The sequence below is a fragment of the Condylura cristata genome, unplaced genomic scaffold, assembly GCF_000260355.1.
Source record: "Condylura cristata isolate star-nosed mole 26May11 unplaced genomic scaffold, ConCri1.0 scaffold00045, whole genome shotgun sequence".
Taxonomy (NCBI): domain Eukaryota; kingdom Metazoa; phylum Chordata; class Mammalia; order Eulipotyphla; family Talpidae; genus Condylura; species Condylura cristata.
In genome coordinates this window covers 3,826-20,687 of record NW_004567146.1, presented here as the reverse complement: position 1 = coordinate 20,687, position 16,862 = coordinate 3,826, and the positions used below count along the sequence as shown (strand labels likewise).

The window sequence follows — 16,862 nt, the reverse complement described above, 5'->3', positions numbered from 1 at the left end:
TGTGGGCAGCTCCCCTGGGCTGGAGCCTACAGAAGAGGACAGGGGACCCTGTAGGAACCTCGGGTGGCGGCGACCCCTCACCTTTTCAGGCAGTGAGCAGCCGTTAGAACAAAGTCTTTCTGCACGAGGACCCCTCCGCACCTCATCTTGCGTCCCTCAGTCACAGACTCAACAAATGCCATGTAGGGGCGGGAGTTGGCCTTGGCCTCGTGGCCCCCGATGATCTCTTCTGAAAGAAAAGAAGGAAGATGGATGACTGGGGCGCGGGGGTGGGGGAAGGGGGTGCGGGGCTGTGGTCAGGAGAAAGGCTTCATAAGGTGGCGATTGGGATAGGTCATCCAGGGTCTGCGGACTGGGTCGATACTCTAAGTTCTAGGGGCACCATAACCTTTTCTGAACTTCAAGTCTCAGAATCCCTCTCTGCGAATATTGGGGGTCCTGGGGGGAATGGGAAGTGCTCAATTTCTGGCTCTGGCACAGACACATGTCTTCAAGGCAGCAGCCCAAGCCTAGGCATGGGGGCCTCCTGCGGCCTTCTTTCTCACTGAGTCTCCCCAGCCCTCTGACCTGCTATCACCCCGATGAGTGCATTTTCTAATAATCCACTGAGGAGCTCATGTAGTTGGATTCTCCAAAACCCTCATGGCCACATGTTAGGGACAGAGAAGAGCTCACACGCTTACTGGGGGAGCACAGGGCATGTCTGCAGTCCCAGTGCAAGGGGCCTGCCATTTCATTTCAAGGACCAGCTAAGAGCTGGTAGATCTGGGAGGCCTGGGAAACCCTTTAGCTAGGGATCAAAAAGAAGGAGGAGGTATAGTTCCACTTAATCCTAGAATGTGCATGTGGCACTGCTGATGGGACAGGACAGGGGACCCTGTGGGAAGCTCGAGGGATGGGAGCAGGGGATCCACCTGGAGGAAAACCCTCAAGCTCCCTAAACTTCGTGGCCTCATGCAGCTCCCCCCCTTCTGGGACTGCCCGCTGCCTCTCACCCCGCTCTGTCCTGCCCCTGCTGATAAACACCAATGCAGCCCTCACGCTGGAGCTCTGTGAAACTCTTTCCTCAAGAGACACCAAGGACCCTCGGGTGTTACATTTCCGCACACTGGGCCTCACACCTTGTAGCTTCTTAGGAACATTCCTGGCTGCATGAAGGCTCCTGGTTAGTGTTAGCGAACCCGGGTGGGCTGTGTTGGTAGACCTGAGACCACAGCGGGGAGGACACAGCCCCGTTGCTGGAGCACTGAGGGCCTGGGGGCGGTGGGCCAGGGAGGCGCACGGACCACAGACCGGGCAGCTGGCCACAGGGTGCTCTCGGGCAGCCATTTGGCCACTGCTGAGCCCTGGCCAGCCTGGCTCCTCTCCCCGGCAGGAGGGAGGGGCTGAGGCCTGAGAAAGCTAACAGGCCCTGAGCTGAATCTAGCCACTGCCCCACCACAGCCTCAGCCCCACTGGCAGCCCTGCCCTGCCCTGCCCTGCCCTGAAGCTTGGGACTCAATGCTTTCTCTCTGAGGCTGCTCCGTGGCCCATGGCCTCTCTATGGCAGCCCATGCTGCAGGTAGGGAGACCACTCGCACCCACAAACTCTCTGAGGGAACAGCCTCCTTCCTGCCGTCCCCAGGAGGCAGCTTGGGACTCCTAGCCTGGGTCCAGGGGACGCTCAGAAAGTTCCAGGGCCCAAATCGAGCTCAGTCCCTGAACGTGGTGGGCACGGTCAGGAGGACCGGGGCCCTGTGGGGGGAATCAAGCCCCAGGGTGGGGTGGTCACTCACCTGTCCCCGCCCTGGGGGTCAGAAGAATGGCCAGCAAGAGCAGGAGCGGCTGCATGTCTCTGAGGCAGACCCAGGTCAGAGCTGCCGGGCTTTCTTCCCAGCAGACGCCAAAGCCCCCGAGGAAGTGGGGAGGGCCCAGGGACCTCGCAGGCCTCCCCCAGCCACACCTCAGTTTTGCTAGGTGTCATGACACGGGCGCTCGGTTGGGTGTGAGAGAGCTGACAGTGTCGCTGTGTGTGCAGGGCCTGCTGAGTCACAGGTGAGAGCTCAGGGGAGACAGGATGGTGAGGGTCTGGGTGGCATCGAGCACTGCGGTCATTGGGGGTGGGGTTGCGGGCGTGTCCACGCCTTCGAAACCACCAGTGGCTCCTCACGGAGCAGGGCCAGGGTCTGAGGTCCGGCTCTGCCCGCCGCCGGGAGCAGCTGCCCAGGCTTCAGTGGCCTGAGCACCTGTGCCCAGGGCCAGGCTAGGCCGGGGTCCTGGAGGCTGTGGGGAGCTGGGTTTGCCTTGTGAGCGGTGGAGCCAGACATACCCCGTACCCCACGGGCACCCATTTCCTGTCTCATCACCACCCCAGACTCCTACTTTTAGAGATTCACGTTCCCTCTCCAAGCCCAGGTGTTCTGCGGGAAGGGGCTCTCTCAGCCTCAGCGTTGAACTCAGGTCCTGGCTGCACAGAGCGATTCACCCGGGTCCCTCAGGGTGCGGGCTGGCTTGTGCTTAGGTCACTTAGCGCCCTTTGGGCCGGGAGCCTGTCCCCCAGGCACAGTGCTTGTGGGTGCAGAAGGCGCCACTGCTGCCAGTGGAGGGGAGGTGACCCCGCCGCGCTCCTGTCACGGGAGCTGGGTCCACCCTGTCCAGAGACGTGAGTCTGAGGTCCCCGCCTCCAGTGACCTCGGGCCACCAGACAGGGCCGCCACTCTCACCGGCTCGAAGACGGAGCGGCGGGGAGGGGAAGTGGGGCGCTGCCAGCCTGGCCAGGCCACTTCTGCTGAGGGAACAGCATCTTTTGAAGACGCAGGACAAGAGTGGGAGGCGGCTCGTGGAGCAGGAATGATGATCACTCTGGGTAATCTCAGCAATTTTGTGTTTTTATTTACATATTGTGTATATTGAGCCTTCACAACTATGAGGAATATGTATTACTGTTATGCCCAGAATTTACTTTCCCATAGCGTAAATTCTGTCAGTGCAAACACACTTCAGCATCCCTTACTTTTGGATCTTCTTTGAGGTGGAGGCTTTCAAATGACGCTACTTTCCGAATACATTCTTTTGGACGGATTTAGAGGTTGTGGAAAAACAGAAGGAAAATTTACTTATTAAACTATAAGCTATAGGGCATTTGGAAACAGAGAAATGAAAGTTATAAAGTCCGTGGCAGCCCCCAGCCCCCCAGCCTGCTCCAGCCTCTCCCAGAGAAGACAGATGGATCAGTCCCGGGCGCTTCCGCCTGGTCCCTGGAGTTTGAACTGTGACATTGTTTCTTCTATCCAGGGCACAAAGCTGGAGATCCTGGTGAAGACACGTGGAGGTTTCCCATCTGTGTGCCCAGAGGAGACGATCCCCTCAGCCACCTCGTCACACACCAAGGGGCCCCCGGAGTCACCCTGTGGGCAGATGGAGGAAAAACTGAGCTGGGCTATCTGTTGGCTTTGACCCTCCCATGTCCTGGCTTTGGGGTCTCCGGTAGGGCAGGTCCCAGGGAGCCTCTGCCCAGGGGTAGCTGAGCCAGTCTCCTATCCCCAAGGACAGCAGCACCGGAGATGGCTGGTGGAGGCCGAGTCAATCAGGACATGGCTGTCCCACTGCCCTGGGATCCTAGAAGCTGGTGTACACAGATGGGCATGGTGGATGCCTGTGATCTTACCTTAAATGAAGCCTTCCTTGTGCCTGGGTCCCCAGCACATAACTGGATGGTTTTGTTGTAATAGTAGTATCTGTATTCATGGAAGCAAACACTGTTCTTTTGGATCCTAAGTTGTACTTCATGCAGTTTATGTGACATTTTCCTGACAGTGACATTGAAGACACCCCAGCCTGCCACGGTGCACACCCTTCCTGGCTTCACCGATTTGCTCCTCTTGGGCAGCATGATGGTTCTAACATAGGTGTTGAGTGTGGCCTTCCACATCAGCTGGCAGGAACGAAAGGAAAGAATTCTACTACTGGCTCCCAAGACTGCAGGACAATCACAGGACAAGGTCCTCGGACACTGAAGGGTCATAACTGGGAAGGCGCTGGCAATGAGTCCTGGGGGGTGCAGACAGCCCAGGGCCAGCAGAAAGGTTCGCTACCTGCAGCAACATGATGTCGTTGGCGCTGGTCCCAGGGTTGTAGTCTGGGTGGGGGATGGCTTTTATCGCAGGGATGACCTGCTGGGTGGGCTCCGTCTTGGTGATGTCGTGGGCCCCCAGGGTGATGGTGATATAGCTGCGTAGAAGGCAGAGGGAGGAGTTGCAGGAGATACAGGTCTGGAGTCAGGCAGGGGAGGGGCGAGAGGGGCAGGCAAGGCAGAGTTGGGTGGGCCTACAGGGGAATGGGCCCTGTGCGCTCTGCTTCCTGGCATTCTCATCTCTCAGGGCAGATTCATGGGGCTCAGTCACACACACAGTTTTATTGTCTAAGCAAAACTGTGAATTTCTCAAATGTGAGCAGTGGGTTCTGGGGCACAAACTTCGTATCTATGCACGCTTCCTTTGGTCAGTTCCTTCTCTCTTCCGTCGGCCATTTGCATTGACCTGTGTTTCTCTCCTCAAATCACACCTGTCCTCAGAAGAAGCTGCTGTTTACGGGGGGCGGGGGGAGGGGGTCCAAGGTCCACAACCCCTACAGGAGGGTGTCCACGTGGGGGTGGGGCCCAGAGGTGGCTCCTTACTTCTCCCAGCAGTGAACTGCGGTCAGCACAAAGTCTTCACGGATCAGAAACCCCCCACACTTTTTATTAGGATATTGCATTCGAAGAAATGCCATGTAGGGACGAGAATGAGGCTTGGACTCATTGCCATCGATGATTTGCACTGAAAGAAAAATTCTCTCATTTGCCCTGCGCATGGAACCAAGGGAGGGTTGTGATATGTAAAACATGAGACAAGATGTCAAGTCGAGTTTGATCTTTACTGGTAGAGCCTGACCCTCAGTCACACCCAGTGAAGCTCACGGCAGCATGAAGGAAAGATACCTAGTTACCTTGCGGTGAGGGTTAGCTGGGGCAGTACTGGTGGATTCTGAGGAGCAAGGATACCCTCCATCCCAACTCCAAAGCCACTGTTCTCATTGTGACTGCAAATTACTATTGAGACTAACTCAGTCAACAGAGTATATAAGGAGACATGCCAATTCTGGGACCACCTGGACCTTACATTGGGAATGACAAAAGCTTAGAGAATGGGGTGGAGACTGAGGCTAGATTTAAGATGCTGAATTAAAAAGTTAGTAGGCCTTACTTTAATTATGGAAACCTTTTCTTGGGGAATTACTGTATTTCTCTATCCCAGCTCCAGACCTTCTAGATGTGCTTTCCAGAAAGAACCAGCTTTCCAGATAACAAGGCTAGGTCCTGGGAAGGAAATTTGCCCATTGGCTGTTATGGAGGACAGCCTTCTGCCTGCCATTCCTTCTGAGATTTTATTAAGTGTCTGATTTGCTGGTCTTCAAGAGAGATGGGTCTCTTGAAGCCACGGTGTGTCTGAATACAGCATCTGCACCAGTGGGTTGGGCTTCTGCGGGTGGGAACGTCACTTACCTGCGTCCAGCTCGGGGAACAGAAGACAGATCACCAGAAGCGGGAGGGGCTGCATCTCCCCAGGAAGCCGGCCCAGGCTCAGCTGCTCTTGAACCTTCCTCCTACCTTCTCACCACTGTGTCCTCTCGTGTTGTGCTCTCTGTTACCTAAGGCTCTCTGAATGCTGCACACTGCTGTCTCATCCAGCCTAAGGACCTGAGGGGAATAAGAACTTAGCAATGACTACATAAGCTCTGGTCACTCTTAACTCAGAGCTGACTGACTACATCCACCAAGTGTAGTAACCACGGGCTTTGAGTTGCGGAGATTGGAGATGTAGCTTCAGTCAATACACAGGGCCCTGGGTCCCAGAAACCTGAGTCTCCTGATCGAGCCAAGAACACATGCATTTCCTTGGCTCTCTTAGGCTGTTAGGAGGCTGGCTTGCTGGGACCTCTTCCTGTGGGAAGCCCAGGGTGTAGAAGAGAGGTGATTTCCTTGCTTCTGGTGGAGGAAAGAAAAACATTGGGGATCACTAAGGATGGAGGGCGCCATGGGTAGAGGCATGGACAGGCTGGCTGTCCTGGATGGAGGAAGCTAAAGAGGGTTTGGCCTACTTTCTTAAGAACAGTGGTTAAAAACACAGCATTACGTTGTCCACAAATCTGCAGTTGGTCAGTGATCAGTGTGACAGCCCCCTCATCTTCCCTTGTGTTTGCAGGAGAGGCTTGAAGCCTGGAGGCCAAGGCCCTGCAGGCTGGCACACACAGGCCCAGCAGGGATGGGGGTGTGAGCCTCTCTCCAGGAGGGCCTCTCAGGTCATCTCTGCATGGGGGTGCTCTGCTTTCCTGGCAACATGACTCCCCCTAAAGTGAGTCAGACAGATACTGAAACTGAGCTATTATACTACCCAGACTTTGAAGTCATATAGTGTCTATTCTACCATATTTACAGCCTGGGGAGCCAGTCTCTGCCCAGATTAAAAAGGAAGGGGGTGCTCTCCCTGGTGGCGCAATAGGTTAAAGCATCACATTATGAAGCTCTCCGAAGCCATTCCAGCATGAGTTCAATCCCCAGCCAGGGAGCTGACTCACATGGCGTGGCAGACCTCTCCTGACCCGCCCACTGCTCCCCTCAGCAGTCGGTCTGCTTGTTCTGCTCCCCACTCTGTCTCTGGTGAATCCTCTCACCCGCCACACCTCTGGCCTGTACCCCAGTTCTGTACGCCCTGGGTGCGTGTACAGGTGGTCAGGGTGCTGGCACTACCCATCTGTCTAAGCCCCAGCCACAGTCCTGCCTCCTTCCAGGCGATGTCTGAATCTGAGCACACATAGTGGCTCTCCACATTGTCCTCTGCCACTTCTACTTGATACTGGGTCTCACTCAGGGGGCCCATCCCCAAGAATACAGTTTGAGTGTTAGTGATCACTTTAGGGGTTGAAGGTGAGCCTCAGGGTCCGGATCCAATAGTGGTGCCTTTCTTCTTAAAGACAGCTGGTGTTCTCAGTGCTTCTGTGTGGCAATTTGCCCGCCATTTCTGCTAGGGGCCATTCTGAGCACAGAATGGGTTTCACAAACATGTTTCTGATCTACCCTCTTAAAAAAAGATTTATTTAAAAAAATTATGCATACACAAACAGGGGTACAGAGGTACAGAGACGGGGAGAAGTTTCACCAGAAGGGGGAGCAGAACAGGCAGATCCATTGCAATACACTGCTGAGGGGAGCAGTGAGTGAGACAGGAGAGGTCTGCTGACCATGTGGGTCACCGGGGACCGAACTTGTGCCACAGTGGCTGCTTATGGCTTAAAGTTGCTGTGACTTAATCTCTTGCACCACCAGGAGGGCCCTAATCTATCTTCTTCACCTTTGTCAGTCAAGTGCCAGTCAAATTTTCTATTTGTTGATTGACAAGGTGTGCCGCTGATAATTGTCTCTCAATAGGGCTGTATCTAAGTTCACTGTCCTTCTGGAAGGTAAAAGAAAGCCTAGAAGAATGCACCTTCCTTGCTGTCACAGCCCATCCAAACCTATCAGAGTGACTGCCTGCATCCAATTAACATTCCTTCCCTGCCCAAAATGTGCCCAAGACTTGGACCTGCTGTGATAACTGTTAAGCCTGGGGGAAGGCTTCTTGTGGCTGGCTAATCCCAACACCTTTTTTTTTTTAAATGATACAATAGTTTATTTTTACATCATTTTGTGCCTTTTCCCATCAGTTGTAATTCCCGTGGCCTTCCCATCACCAAATCACCTGTGTGCCATCACCATAGTCCAATACACTCTCCCTGCCCCCATTTGTGATCCTGTTTCCAACTCCATCCCTGTAAAATGTTTCTGGTATATAGCTGTCGATTATTATTATTATTTTCTCCCCTGGTCCTTTATATTCCTGCTATGAGTGAAACCATCCAGAATTTTTCCTTTCCTTTCTGGCTTATTTCACTAAGCATGATTCCTTCTAGTTCCATCCATGTTGCTGCAAAAGGCATGTGCTTATCTTTTTGATGGCTGAGTAATATTCCATTGTATATATGTACTGCATCTTTTAAATCCAGTCATCTACTTTTGGGCATTTGGGTTGATTCCATGTCTTTCCTACTGTAAATAAAGCTACAATAAACATGCCCCCACCCAACTCCTGTTTTACCAGTTGTGAAAGGAATGCAAGACCTGGGAGAGGTGACATAGGGAAGTGGAGTAATAAGCCAACGAGACAGTAGCGGGCACTGGAAAAGCTGGCTTTTATCTATCATGGAGGCTGGCATGACCTTAGTCTTACTTGACCAGACAATTTCCAAGAAATTGACTGATTGTCTTGGTTCCTGAATCTTGCTGGTACTGGACTGTCCATTCTGTTAACTCCTGCACACTAGCAGTAGCTTTGATACAGTTACAAATGACTGGTCTTGCCTATCTCCCCGGTTTTGTTTCCCCTGTATAAATAGCCCTGCACCCTGCCACAGAGCAGGACATTGGTCTTTCAGACTTGAGTCTGCTGCCCTCCTCACTTGTCGACTAATTAAACCACTTTCCTTTTCCTGAAACTCTGTTTCCTTTTATTGGCTGAAGGAAACTGAGGCCGGGCGTTGGGTAACAGCTTCAGAGAATTGCTGCAGGTTAACATCAGATCATGTAATCATAACTCATGTAATGAACTATTACCAACCCAGGGAGGCCCTCCCCATCTTTCCAGATCTTTAGTCACTAGACTGTGGTAAATACCCATGTGGGAACGTAAGAAAAACCTACTATCTTCCATCCCAGGAAAAGGCAAATTCATCTTGGGCTGGGATGTCCAAGGGGATACTGAAAAAAGCATTAGACAAACCCACGACAGTACTCTAGAAGCCCAGTGTTGCTGAGACTCAGCCTAGAGACAGTAGTGGGCACTGTAGTATTTACCACAGATTTGTCATCCTCACTCTCTCTCAGGGATGTTAAGTTCTGGAGTCTTTCCCTTGCAACAACGGCTCTAATGTTGGCTCTCCTTGTCCGGTCATCCTACAGTTAGGAGCTCTGCCTTTGCGCTGGCTCAGCTTCTGTGGCATCTCTCAGGCACACACAGAGCACAGGCCATGCTGTGGCTGCGTCTTCCCCCCACATTACCATGGAGTGCTTCTAGCAGTCTGGCTGGGGTCTTTGGAGCTTCCTCACAATCACACATGGGTCCAAACTGCTCTATAATATCAGCTACCTTTCCCCCAAGTAGAGGTGAGAGACCACCTGGGATCCCCCCACAACAGAGCTTGGCCACCCATACTCCCAGCTCTACCACCACCACCTCCCTGTCCTGCTTTGTTCTGTCTTGCATGTGCTTCTCCTCAGACTCCTGACTGGCTTGCCAGTTGTGTGGCTGGCTGTACGTTTCTCCACACTGATAACCTGAATCTGAAGAATGAAGCAGGCATTTCTATTAATCACACTTAACATTCATTGAAGTCAACTTACATACAGAGATCCTCAGTGCTGGAGCCAAGGGACAGGACTTCTGTTCGAGGCAGGATCCACATCAGCCCCACCTTGACAAGGGGCTTCTATAGCCTGCTTAGGTCATGTGGTTATTCTTGCTTAAGTCTAATGACGTAGTGCAGGAGGACACGCTACGTGCCTTTGTTCTACTGAGATGGATAGAGTTGTGTATATATCACAAGTACAGGTTAATGACACAAAAGAAAGAAACAATGGGAGACTGGCTGTCTTCCAAGGTAGGGCAGTGATCATCAGTAAGATGGCATTGATACAAAATCCATGCCACACGACATGGGGATGCATGATAGAGGCCGAGGCAGTATTCTCATGCTGTTGCACTGTATTTCTGAGATCATTGTAGTAATTTGCTAAACAAATTATTCCAAGGATCCATCTCCCCATACTTGAAAAAGAGGAGAGAGTCGTGGAATTGAAAATATTGTTGGTTTGAAATACCTTGATCCCCATTCTCTTAGAAGAATTGACAAAAAAGACAAGGTACTTAGGAAAAATGTGGAAAACTTTAAAAGTATCTCCTAAAGCCACACAAACAGACTTGAGAAATAAAAAAGATGTTCTTAGCTTTTTGGAAAGCTGGATCCACACCAAAATGGTACCGATTTTCCCCAATATGATATTTAATACATAAATTCAATATCATTCCAATAAGAAAAACACTTTTTTCCCCCCTCCAAGCATCATGTATGTTCTAGGCAGTTTCTTAAATTCAAGTTAAAATAAACATGGAAGAGGGCCCTCCCTGGTGGTGCAGCGGGTTAAAGCACTGCATTAAGAAGCTGAAACCACTTCCGCATGAGTTCGATTGCCACCTGCCCAGGAGGTGACCACATGACGCGGCAGACCTCTCCTGACCGGCCGCTGCTCCCCTCAGCAGTGTACTTCGTCGATCTGCCTGTTCTGCTCCCCACTCTGTCTCTGGTGAAGCTTCTCGCCGCCCCTGAGCCTCTGGCCTGTACCCCAGTTCTGTATGCACAAATAAATAAATCTTTAAAAAAATAAAAAATAAACATGGAAGAACAATTAAGAAAATTATGGAACATAAATGAATACTAAGAGAAGATTAGCCTAATCAAATCTTAAAAATACCTGAGAAAACTTCTTTTTGAAAATAGTGTTGCTGGGCTCTCCCTGGTGGCACAACTGGTTAAAGTACAGCACTACAAAGCTAGCCGCGGCTGGCTGCTTCAGCACGAGTTCAATTCTGCCCTGGGGAGGTGATCCACATGGTGCTGCAGACCTCTTCTGACCCACCTACTGCACCCCTCAGTGTATTTCAGTCAACCTGCCCACTCTGTCTCTTATGAATTCTCTCACTGCTCTTGCACCTCTGTACCCCCGTTCTGTATGCACAAATAAATCTTAAAAAAAAAGAAAGAAAAAAAGTGTTGCTGACTCATGACTAGAGAGAGAAAAAACACTGAAACTGAACAGAAAAATCCATAAACCCCCAAATGTATATGAAATACCGTTTATAATAAGATGGATTTCAGGTCATTTAGGGAAAAGATGGACTTTAGTGGAATAACTGGAACAATGACATAATCATTTGTTAAGAGATTAAATTGGAGTTGTATTTCACATAAGCCACCAGAATAAATTCCAAGTAGATAAGAGACTAACATGCAAAGTAAAATCCCGCAAGTACTAGAAATACATGCTGGGAAGTGCCTTCCTAAACAGAGTGGGGAGAGTCCTTGTAGCAAAGATGCTAAATAAAAGAAAAAACTGATCAATGAATTTTGATTATTTAAAAAGTAAACTATTATTAAAAATATATATATTGGCCCTCCCTGGTGGCGCAGCGGGTTAAAGCACAGCACTTAGAAGCTAAAGCCACTTCCGCATGAGTTCGATTCCCGCCTGCCCCGGAGGTGACCACATGGTGTGGCAGACCTCTCCTGACCAGCCCGCTGCTCCCCTCAGCAGTGTACTTCATCGATCTGTCTGTTCTGCTCCCCGTTCTGCCTCTGGTGAATCCTCTCACCCTCCACATCTCTGGCCTGTACCCCAGTTCTGTACGAATAAATAAATCTTTAAAAAATATATATATATATATATATATATTTTACATCATTTTCATTTTGTGCATTTATTCATCTCAGTTGTAATCCCTGTGAACTTTCCTCCACCAATTCACCCCTGTGCCATCACCATAGTCCAGCGTGCTGATCCCACCCCAATATTGATCCTATTCCCCCCCCCCACCTCCGTAGAATGCCTCTGGTTTATAGTTGTTTGTTGATTTTCGTGAAACCATCTGGCATTTTTCTTAAAAAAGTAAACTTTAAAAGTGTGTCATAGCACAATTAAAGAATCAATCTAAATATAATATAGAGAATTCTAGAAATCTAGAAGAACAAGACCCAGAATCCAACAGGTGAGCAGGCAAATGACCTGATGGTTCACAGTAAGATATATTTAAAAAAGAATGCAGAGTCTCTACCTCTTCGGTATTAAGAGGAGTGGCAAAACCCGGAAGGGGCTGTCAACAGAGCAAGAGGGGCAGAAGTTCTGGATGAAAGTCTCAGCACTTTCAACTGATAGCGCCTGTTCATGGTCACTACGTGTCCCCAGAGCCTGGCACTCAGTAGGTGCTCAATGTGTATTTGCTCACTGATTGGTGGACAGAGTTGTGCAGAGAGGAGCCCCCCTTTTTTTTATTTTTAAAGACTTATTTTTAGTTATGTAGGCATACAAGAAATGGGGTGTAGGCCAGAGGTAGGGGGTGAGAGGATTCATCAGAGGCAGAGTGGCGAGCAGAACAGGCAGATGGACTGAAATAGACTGCTGAGGGGGAGCTGTGGTTGGGACAGGAGAGGTCTGCCGCGCCGTGTGAGTCACGCCCTGGCTGGGGATCGAACTCATGCTGTAGTGGCTGTGAGCAACTTTAAGGTGCTGTGCAGAGGGCAGATGCTGGAGAGGCAGAGGTATGTAAGAGCTGGGTGGCAGTTTTTCATGGGGCTAGGCAGAGGTGGGAGGTGGCTGAGGGAGCAGAGAACAGGTAATTGTGACACTGCTTTCTGAGCAGAGTTGTGCCTGTGAGTGAGGGTGAATAAATAAACCAGCAGTGCCTGCTCAGCTCAGAGATGTTTATTCAGCTGTAGGCGATTCTGGAACAGCGTGAGATGAGGCTGGTGCCTACAGATTCAGGCTCCTCATGGTTTCCTTTATCCAGGGCAGGAATTTTGAGACTTTGGTGTAGACACGTGGCGGTTTCCCATTACTAAAGCCATAGGCGACGATGCCCATTGCCTTCTTCTTACACACCAAGGGCCCCCCAGAGTCCCCCTGTAGATAGAGGGTGAGGAATGAGCCAGTTGTTCTTGTCTTGTCCTTCTGCATCCCAAGCCTCTCTCGGAGAAGAGGCCTCCATGAGGAGGTGGCGGGGAGCACCCCTGTGGGTTCCTCACTGCCACGCGCCCACCCTGAACATGGTCACCGCTTCACTTCACCAGGTGGGGGCTCCCTCCTGCGGGTCCTGGACCCACAGCCCACAAAGTTGCTGAGGTGTGTGTCCCTGTCTGCTGAGGTCGCAGGCAGCGAGGGCTGACACTCATTTGGAGGGAAAGCCCACTCACCCAGTGGTCTCGGCTCTGGGGAACAAGGTGGTTTTAACCACTAGCAAGGTGGATACCAGGGAGCACTGCCTTTGACCTTCTGGCCTGAGAGGGCAGGTGCTGCAAATCCATCCTCCAGGACCCTGGGAGGGTCACCATGTTTGCATTCACTTCAGGCCCCAAGAGACTCACAGAAGCCCCTAGATGCTCCCCAGGCTGGTGTTACTCCTTCTTTTCCCAGGAAGAAAGATTAGTGCCTAGAGGGTGGAGGAGTTCCCCAATGCTTGGGCCTTTATGCTCAGAATCTTCCCCAAACAGCCTTCTCCCCCCAAAAAGCTAGGCTCTGTCTTACCTGAAAGGAAGCCCTATTTTTCTTTGGGTCCCCAGCACACAGCTGACTGGTGATTTCATATTTTGAATAAAGTTGCTTGCACGTTTCATCTGCCTGGATGGTTAGATTGACCTCCTGCAGCGTGTCTGGCAATATCCTCTGCTGGTTTTTCCCCCAGCCGGCCACACTGCACACCTGCCCTGGCTTCAGCTGGTCGCTGCGCCTGGGCAGACTGAGGGGCTTCACAGCTGGGTTTTTCTTGGCCTTCCTCTGCAGCTAAAGGGGAAGGGCAAAGGCCAGATCATCTAGTGACCTCTGTGCCTGGACACATTCATGGGGTGGTGCTGTCTTTCTCTCCCATGAGCCACTGGGACTGGTCAGAGAGCCAGGATAGGAGGAGGGGAAGCCATGAGTACCCCGAGACAGGAGCAGCAGGGGATTATCGCACCTGCAGCAACATGATGTCATTGGCGAAGGTCTTATTATTGTAGTCTGGGTGGGGGATGGCTCTCTTCACAGGGATGACCTGCTGGGTCCTCTCCTTCTTGGAGATGTCGTGGGCCCCGAGGATGACCGTGATTGCCCTGCACACAGAGCAGAGGGAGAGGTCACATAGACACAGTCAGGCAGGGAGGAGGGCTGCAGCTGAGGGGGAATCAAGGCAACAGAAGCCTCAGGACTCAGCCCTCTGCGCCCTCTGACTCTAGAGCCCTTGGTGAGTGCGCCATGGACCCCAGGGACGGTGACCAGGGACACGGGTATCCAGTAGCCTGCATCTGATGCAAAGCAGGGCAGCATTGAAGCCACAGGGCTGAGCTCTCTCTTCCCTGCAGCCACCACTGCGCTGCCCTGCCCCTCGCCTCAGCTGCCTGTGCCTGTCTCACCTCTGGGGACACTTCTGGCACATGCACTCCTAGGAGCTGGGGGCCTCAGGGAGAGGTAGGGCTCTCAGGAGGGTGGGCCCCGCTGCTCCTCACCTCCCGTTACAGTGAGCGGCTGTCAGCACGAAGTCCTCTCGGACCAGGAAACCTCCACACTTATTGGTCTTAAATGGCAATTTCTCACCAAACCAGCTCTCAGAGTTCTGAACCGATATCCGTAGAAATGCCATGTAGGGTCTGGAGTGGGGAATGGCCTCATGTCCCCCGATGATCTCTCCTGAAGAAATATCTGGTCTGCTCGAGCACCACTCACAGCCCCACCCCGATGGCTCAGCCTGGGGGGGGTTGGGGGGTCTGGACAGCCTGAGCCAGGAGGGGGAGACCCAAGGCTCCACTTCCCCTCTGCAGGGGGGAGCCAGCTGCCAGCCTTGGCTCCGCCTCCCGCCCATGCTGGGGTGAGCACACCTGTGTGGGACAGAGAGTGCTAGAGCCTCTGGAAAATTCCTGTCCTGGCTTGCTGTCCCCTAGTGGCGAGGCCTTGTGAGTCTGTGCCCTTCCAGACAGTGCTGCTTTCTAGAGCCCAAGCTCAGCCTCAGGATCTGGGTGTTGTAGCCTGGGCCCTGGGCCTGACACCTGCCACTGCCCGTGCTGGTGGCGGCATGAAGTGAGGACTCCATGGGCTGATGAGGGCTGCAGGGGCTAGTGCTGGGGACTCTGGAGACCAGGCAAGCTTGGGCCTGCCTAGCAGTGGCTCAGCCTTGAAAACAGGGGAGCTACTAAAGAGCTGGGGAGACAGCAGTGTTGGAGAGAGGGGTGAGGGCCCTGGGCTGAGCAAAGGCAAAGCAGTGTCTTCTGGGCACAGTGTGGTCAGCAGGTCCTGTGTCCTCTCTCCTGGGGGATGCGGAGGGAGCCCCTGTCTCGCCCCCACCCGGCAGGCCCAGCCTGCCCTTGGCAGGGGAGTTAGTGTTTTCTCCTGGTCAGGTTCCCCCTCTGCAGGCACTTCCAGGGAGGCCACACTCTCCAGACAGCAGAGGCAGGGCTGGCTGGGGCAGGGGGAGGGAGTGGGGCGGGGGACAACTCCCTGGGCCTTGGGCCTGCTGGCCCTGCTGGCAGCTTGTCCACACCATCCTGGGGTCTAGGTGGGACAGGAGCTGGGGCTCAGAACGTCCTGCCAGGGGGATCCCCATAGGCAGAAGGGGCAGGGGACCCGTGGCCTATGAGTCTGGCTGGTCACTCACCTGCCTCTGTTCTGGGTGGCAGCAAACAGGCCAGCAGCAGTGGGAGCAGGAGCGGCTGCATCTCGCTGCCCAGGTGGAGCGGCTGGGGCGTCCTTCGACAGAGAGGATGGAGGTGCGATGGCTCGTGAGCTGGGGCGCCTTTCTGGTTTGCAGCGTCATCCGACCAGGCTTTCTATGAAGGCTGCCCCGCCCCCACCCGGTGCTCATGACAATCCCTGGTAAGTATGAGGATCCACACTGGCCACATCAGTAGCCACAGCTGATGACTCAGAAAAGACCACTTGTTCCAGCCCACACAGGAAACCACCAAAGGGTGGGGAGCGCAGGATGTGACCGGTAGAGATGTCAAAACCGCACAACTGAAGCCCCAGGGACAGAACCCGGCGCCTTCATCGCCATGCTGCTGAGCCCACAGGATCATTTCTCAGCAGAGGATCGGGCCCCAGGCTGTGCTCTGGCCAGTCGCAGGCGTGGGCATGAGGGCTGTGGGGTCAGGACAGTAGCAGGTGCTCGGTCCAGACAGCAGCCCTCCCTCGTCGGCTCCCTCCCAAGGGTTATTGAACATCCCTTCAAAATTACAAATGCGCACAGTGAGCCCATCTCTCTGGCTTTTGCATTTACAGAGACAGGACCTTGGTACTTATTGACTGGTGGCACTAGAAGTTGAGGCCATGAGCTGACAGGCCCTGGTCTTCCCTACTGGGGGAGCACTTGGTGGGACCCACACAACCCTATGACTAAGACTGGCAGAAGACGCTTCTTCATAGGATGTTAGATTCCTCAGTTCCCGGTACCCTGTGAGGTTGGCAGCATGCTGGGCATGAGAGACCTGTTGGTGTTCTCTGACCCTGGGTAAACCTCAATGTCGTTCAGCTAGTGAAGGAAGCCAGACACAGCACAGCACACAGGGCAGGGTTCCCGGATGTGGCTCACCCAGAACAGGACAGTCAAGGCACAACATGCATGAGAGATGCTGGAACACACCTCAGGACACTAAAGAGTTTTATTGAGAACGAGGAGAAATCAAGGCCCTTCATCATGTTTGGTTTTTAAAATTTCCCAACAAGTAAAAATTAATTGCAAGTAAAATTTTAAAAATCAGGAAAGAAATATTGTAGTGCCATTGACATAAATTTTTAAGAATCCAGAGGAGACTTCTGTTGTTGGGTTTGTGAGATCAAAGGCAATTTCTCTCTGCATCTTATGTGACCCAGGATCTACAACTCGGTGCTTATGTAACAGTTGGTCTGTGAGAGATTGAAATGAGTGAAGATTTTCAAGCATTTAAAACTCACTCAAAGATGTTTTATGACCTTACCAACATATGGTTTTCCCTGGAGAATACTTGTTGAAAGAACATGC

General features: G+C 52.3%; 3 protein-coding genes across 3 annotated transcripts in view; all 3 read right to left on the bottom strand.

Moving 5' to 3' along the window:
- Nucleotides 1-1,830, bottom strand: part of LOC101618714 (granzyme H) — a gene marked incomplete at its 3' end in the record, with an annotated part of 3,429 nt that extends 1,599 nt beyond the window's left edge. The window contains exons 1-2 of the mRNA XM_012733986.1: nucleotides 1,776-1,830; nucleotides 82-229 (exon numbers count right to left, since the gene is read on the bottom strand). Of these exons, the coding sequence (XP_012589440.1) occupies nucleotides 82-229; nucleotides 1,776-1,830 (203 nt within the window). The remainder of the gene's footprint in view (nucleotides 1-81; nucleotides 230-1,775) is intronic.
- A 1,379-nt stretch (nucleotides 1,831-3,209) lies between these two features.
- On the bottom strand, nucleotides 3,210-5,576 carry LOC101618484 (granzyme B). The gene is made up of 4 exons (XM_012733985.1): nucleotides 5,522-5,576; nucleotides 4,655-4,796; nucleotides 4,074-4,209; nucleotides 3,210-3,386 (listed from the first exon to the last, which is right to left on the bottom strand). The coding sequence occupies exons 1-4, from the start codon at nucleotides 5,574-5,576 to the stop codon at nucleotides 3,210-3,212; spliced, it is 510 nt and encodes a 169-aa protein (XP_012589439.1).
- A 7,033-nt stretch (nucleotides 5,577-12,609) lies between these two features.
- Nucleotides 12,610-15,561, bottom strand: LOC101618239 (granzyme B(G,H)-like). The gene is made up of 5 exons (XM_004694514.2): nucleotides 15,501-15,561; nucleotides 14,359-14,539; nucleotides 13,830-13,965; nucleotides 13,403-13,657; nucleotides 12,610-12,781 (listed from the first exon to the last, which is right to left on the bottom strand). Exons 1-5 carry the CDS (start codon nucleotides 15,559-15,561, stop codon nucleotides 12,632-12,634), a joined length of 783 nt encoding a protein of 260 aa, XP_004694571.1. The 3' UTR covers nucleotides 12,610-12,631.
- Between the last annotated feature and the right edge of the window lie 1,301 nt (nucleotides 15,562-16,862).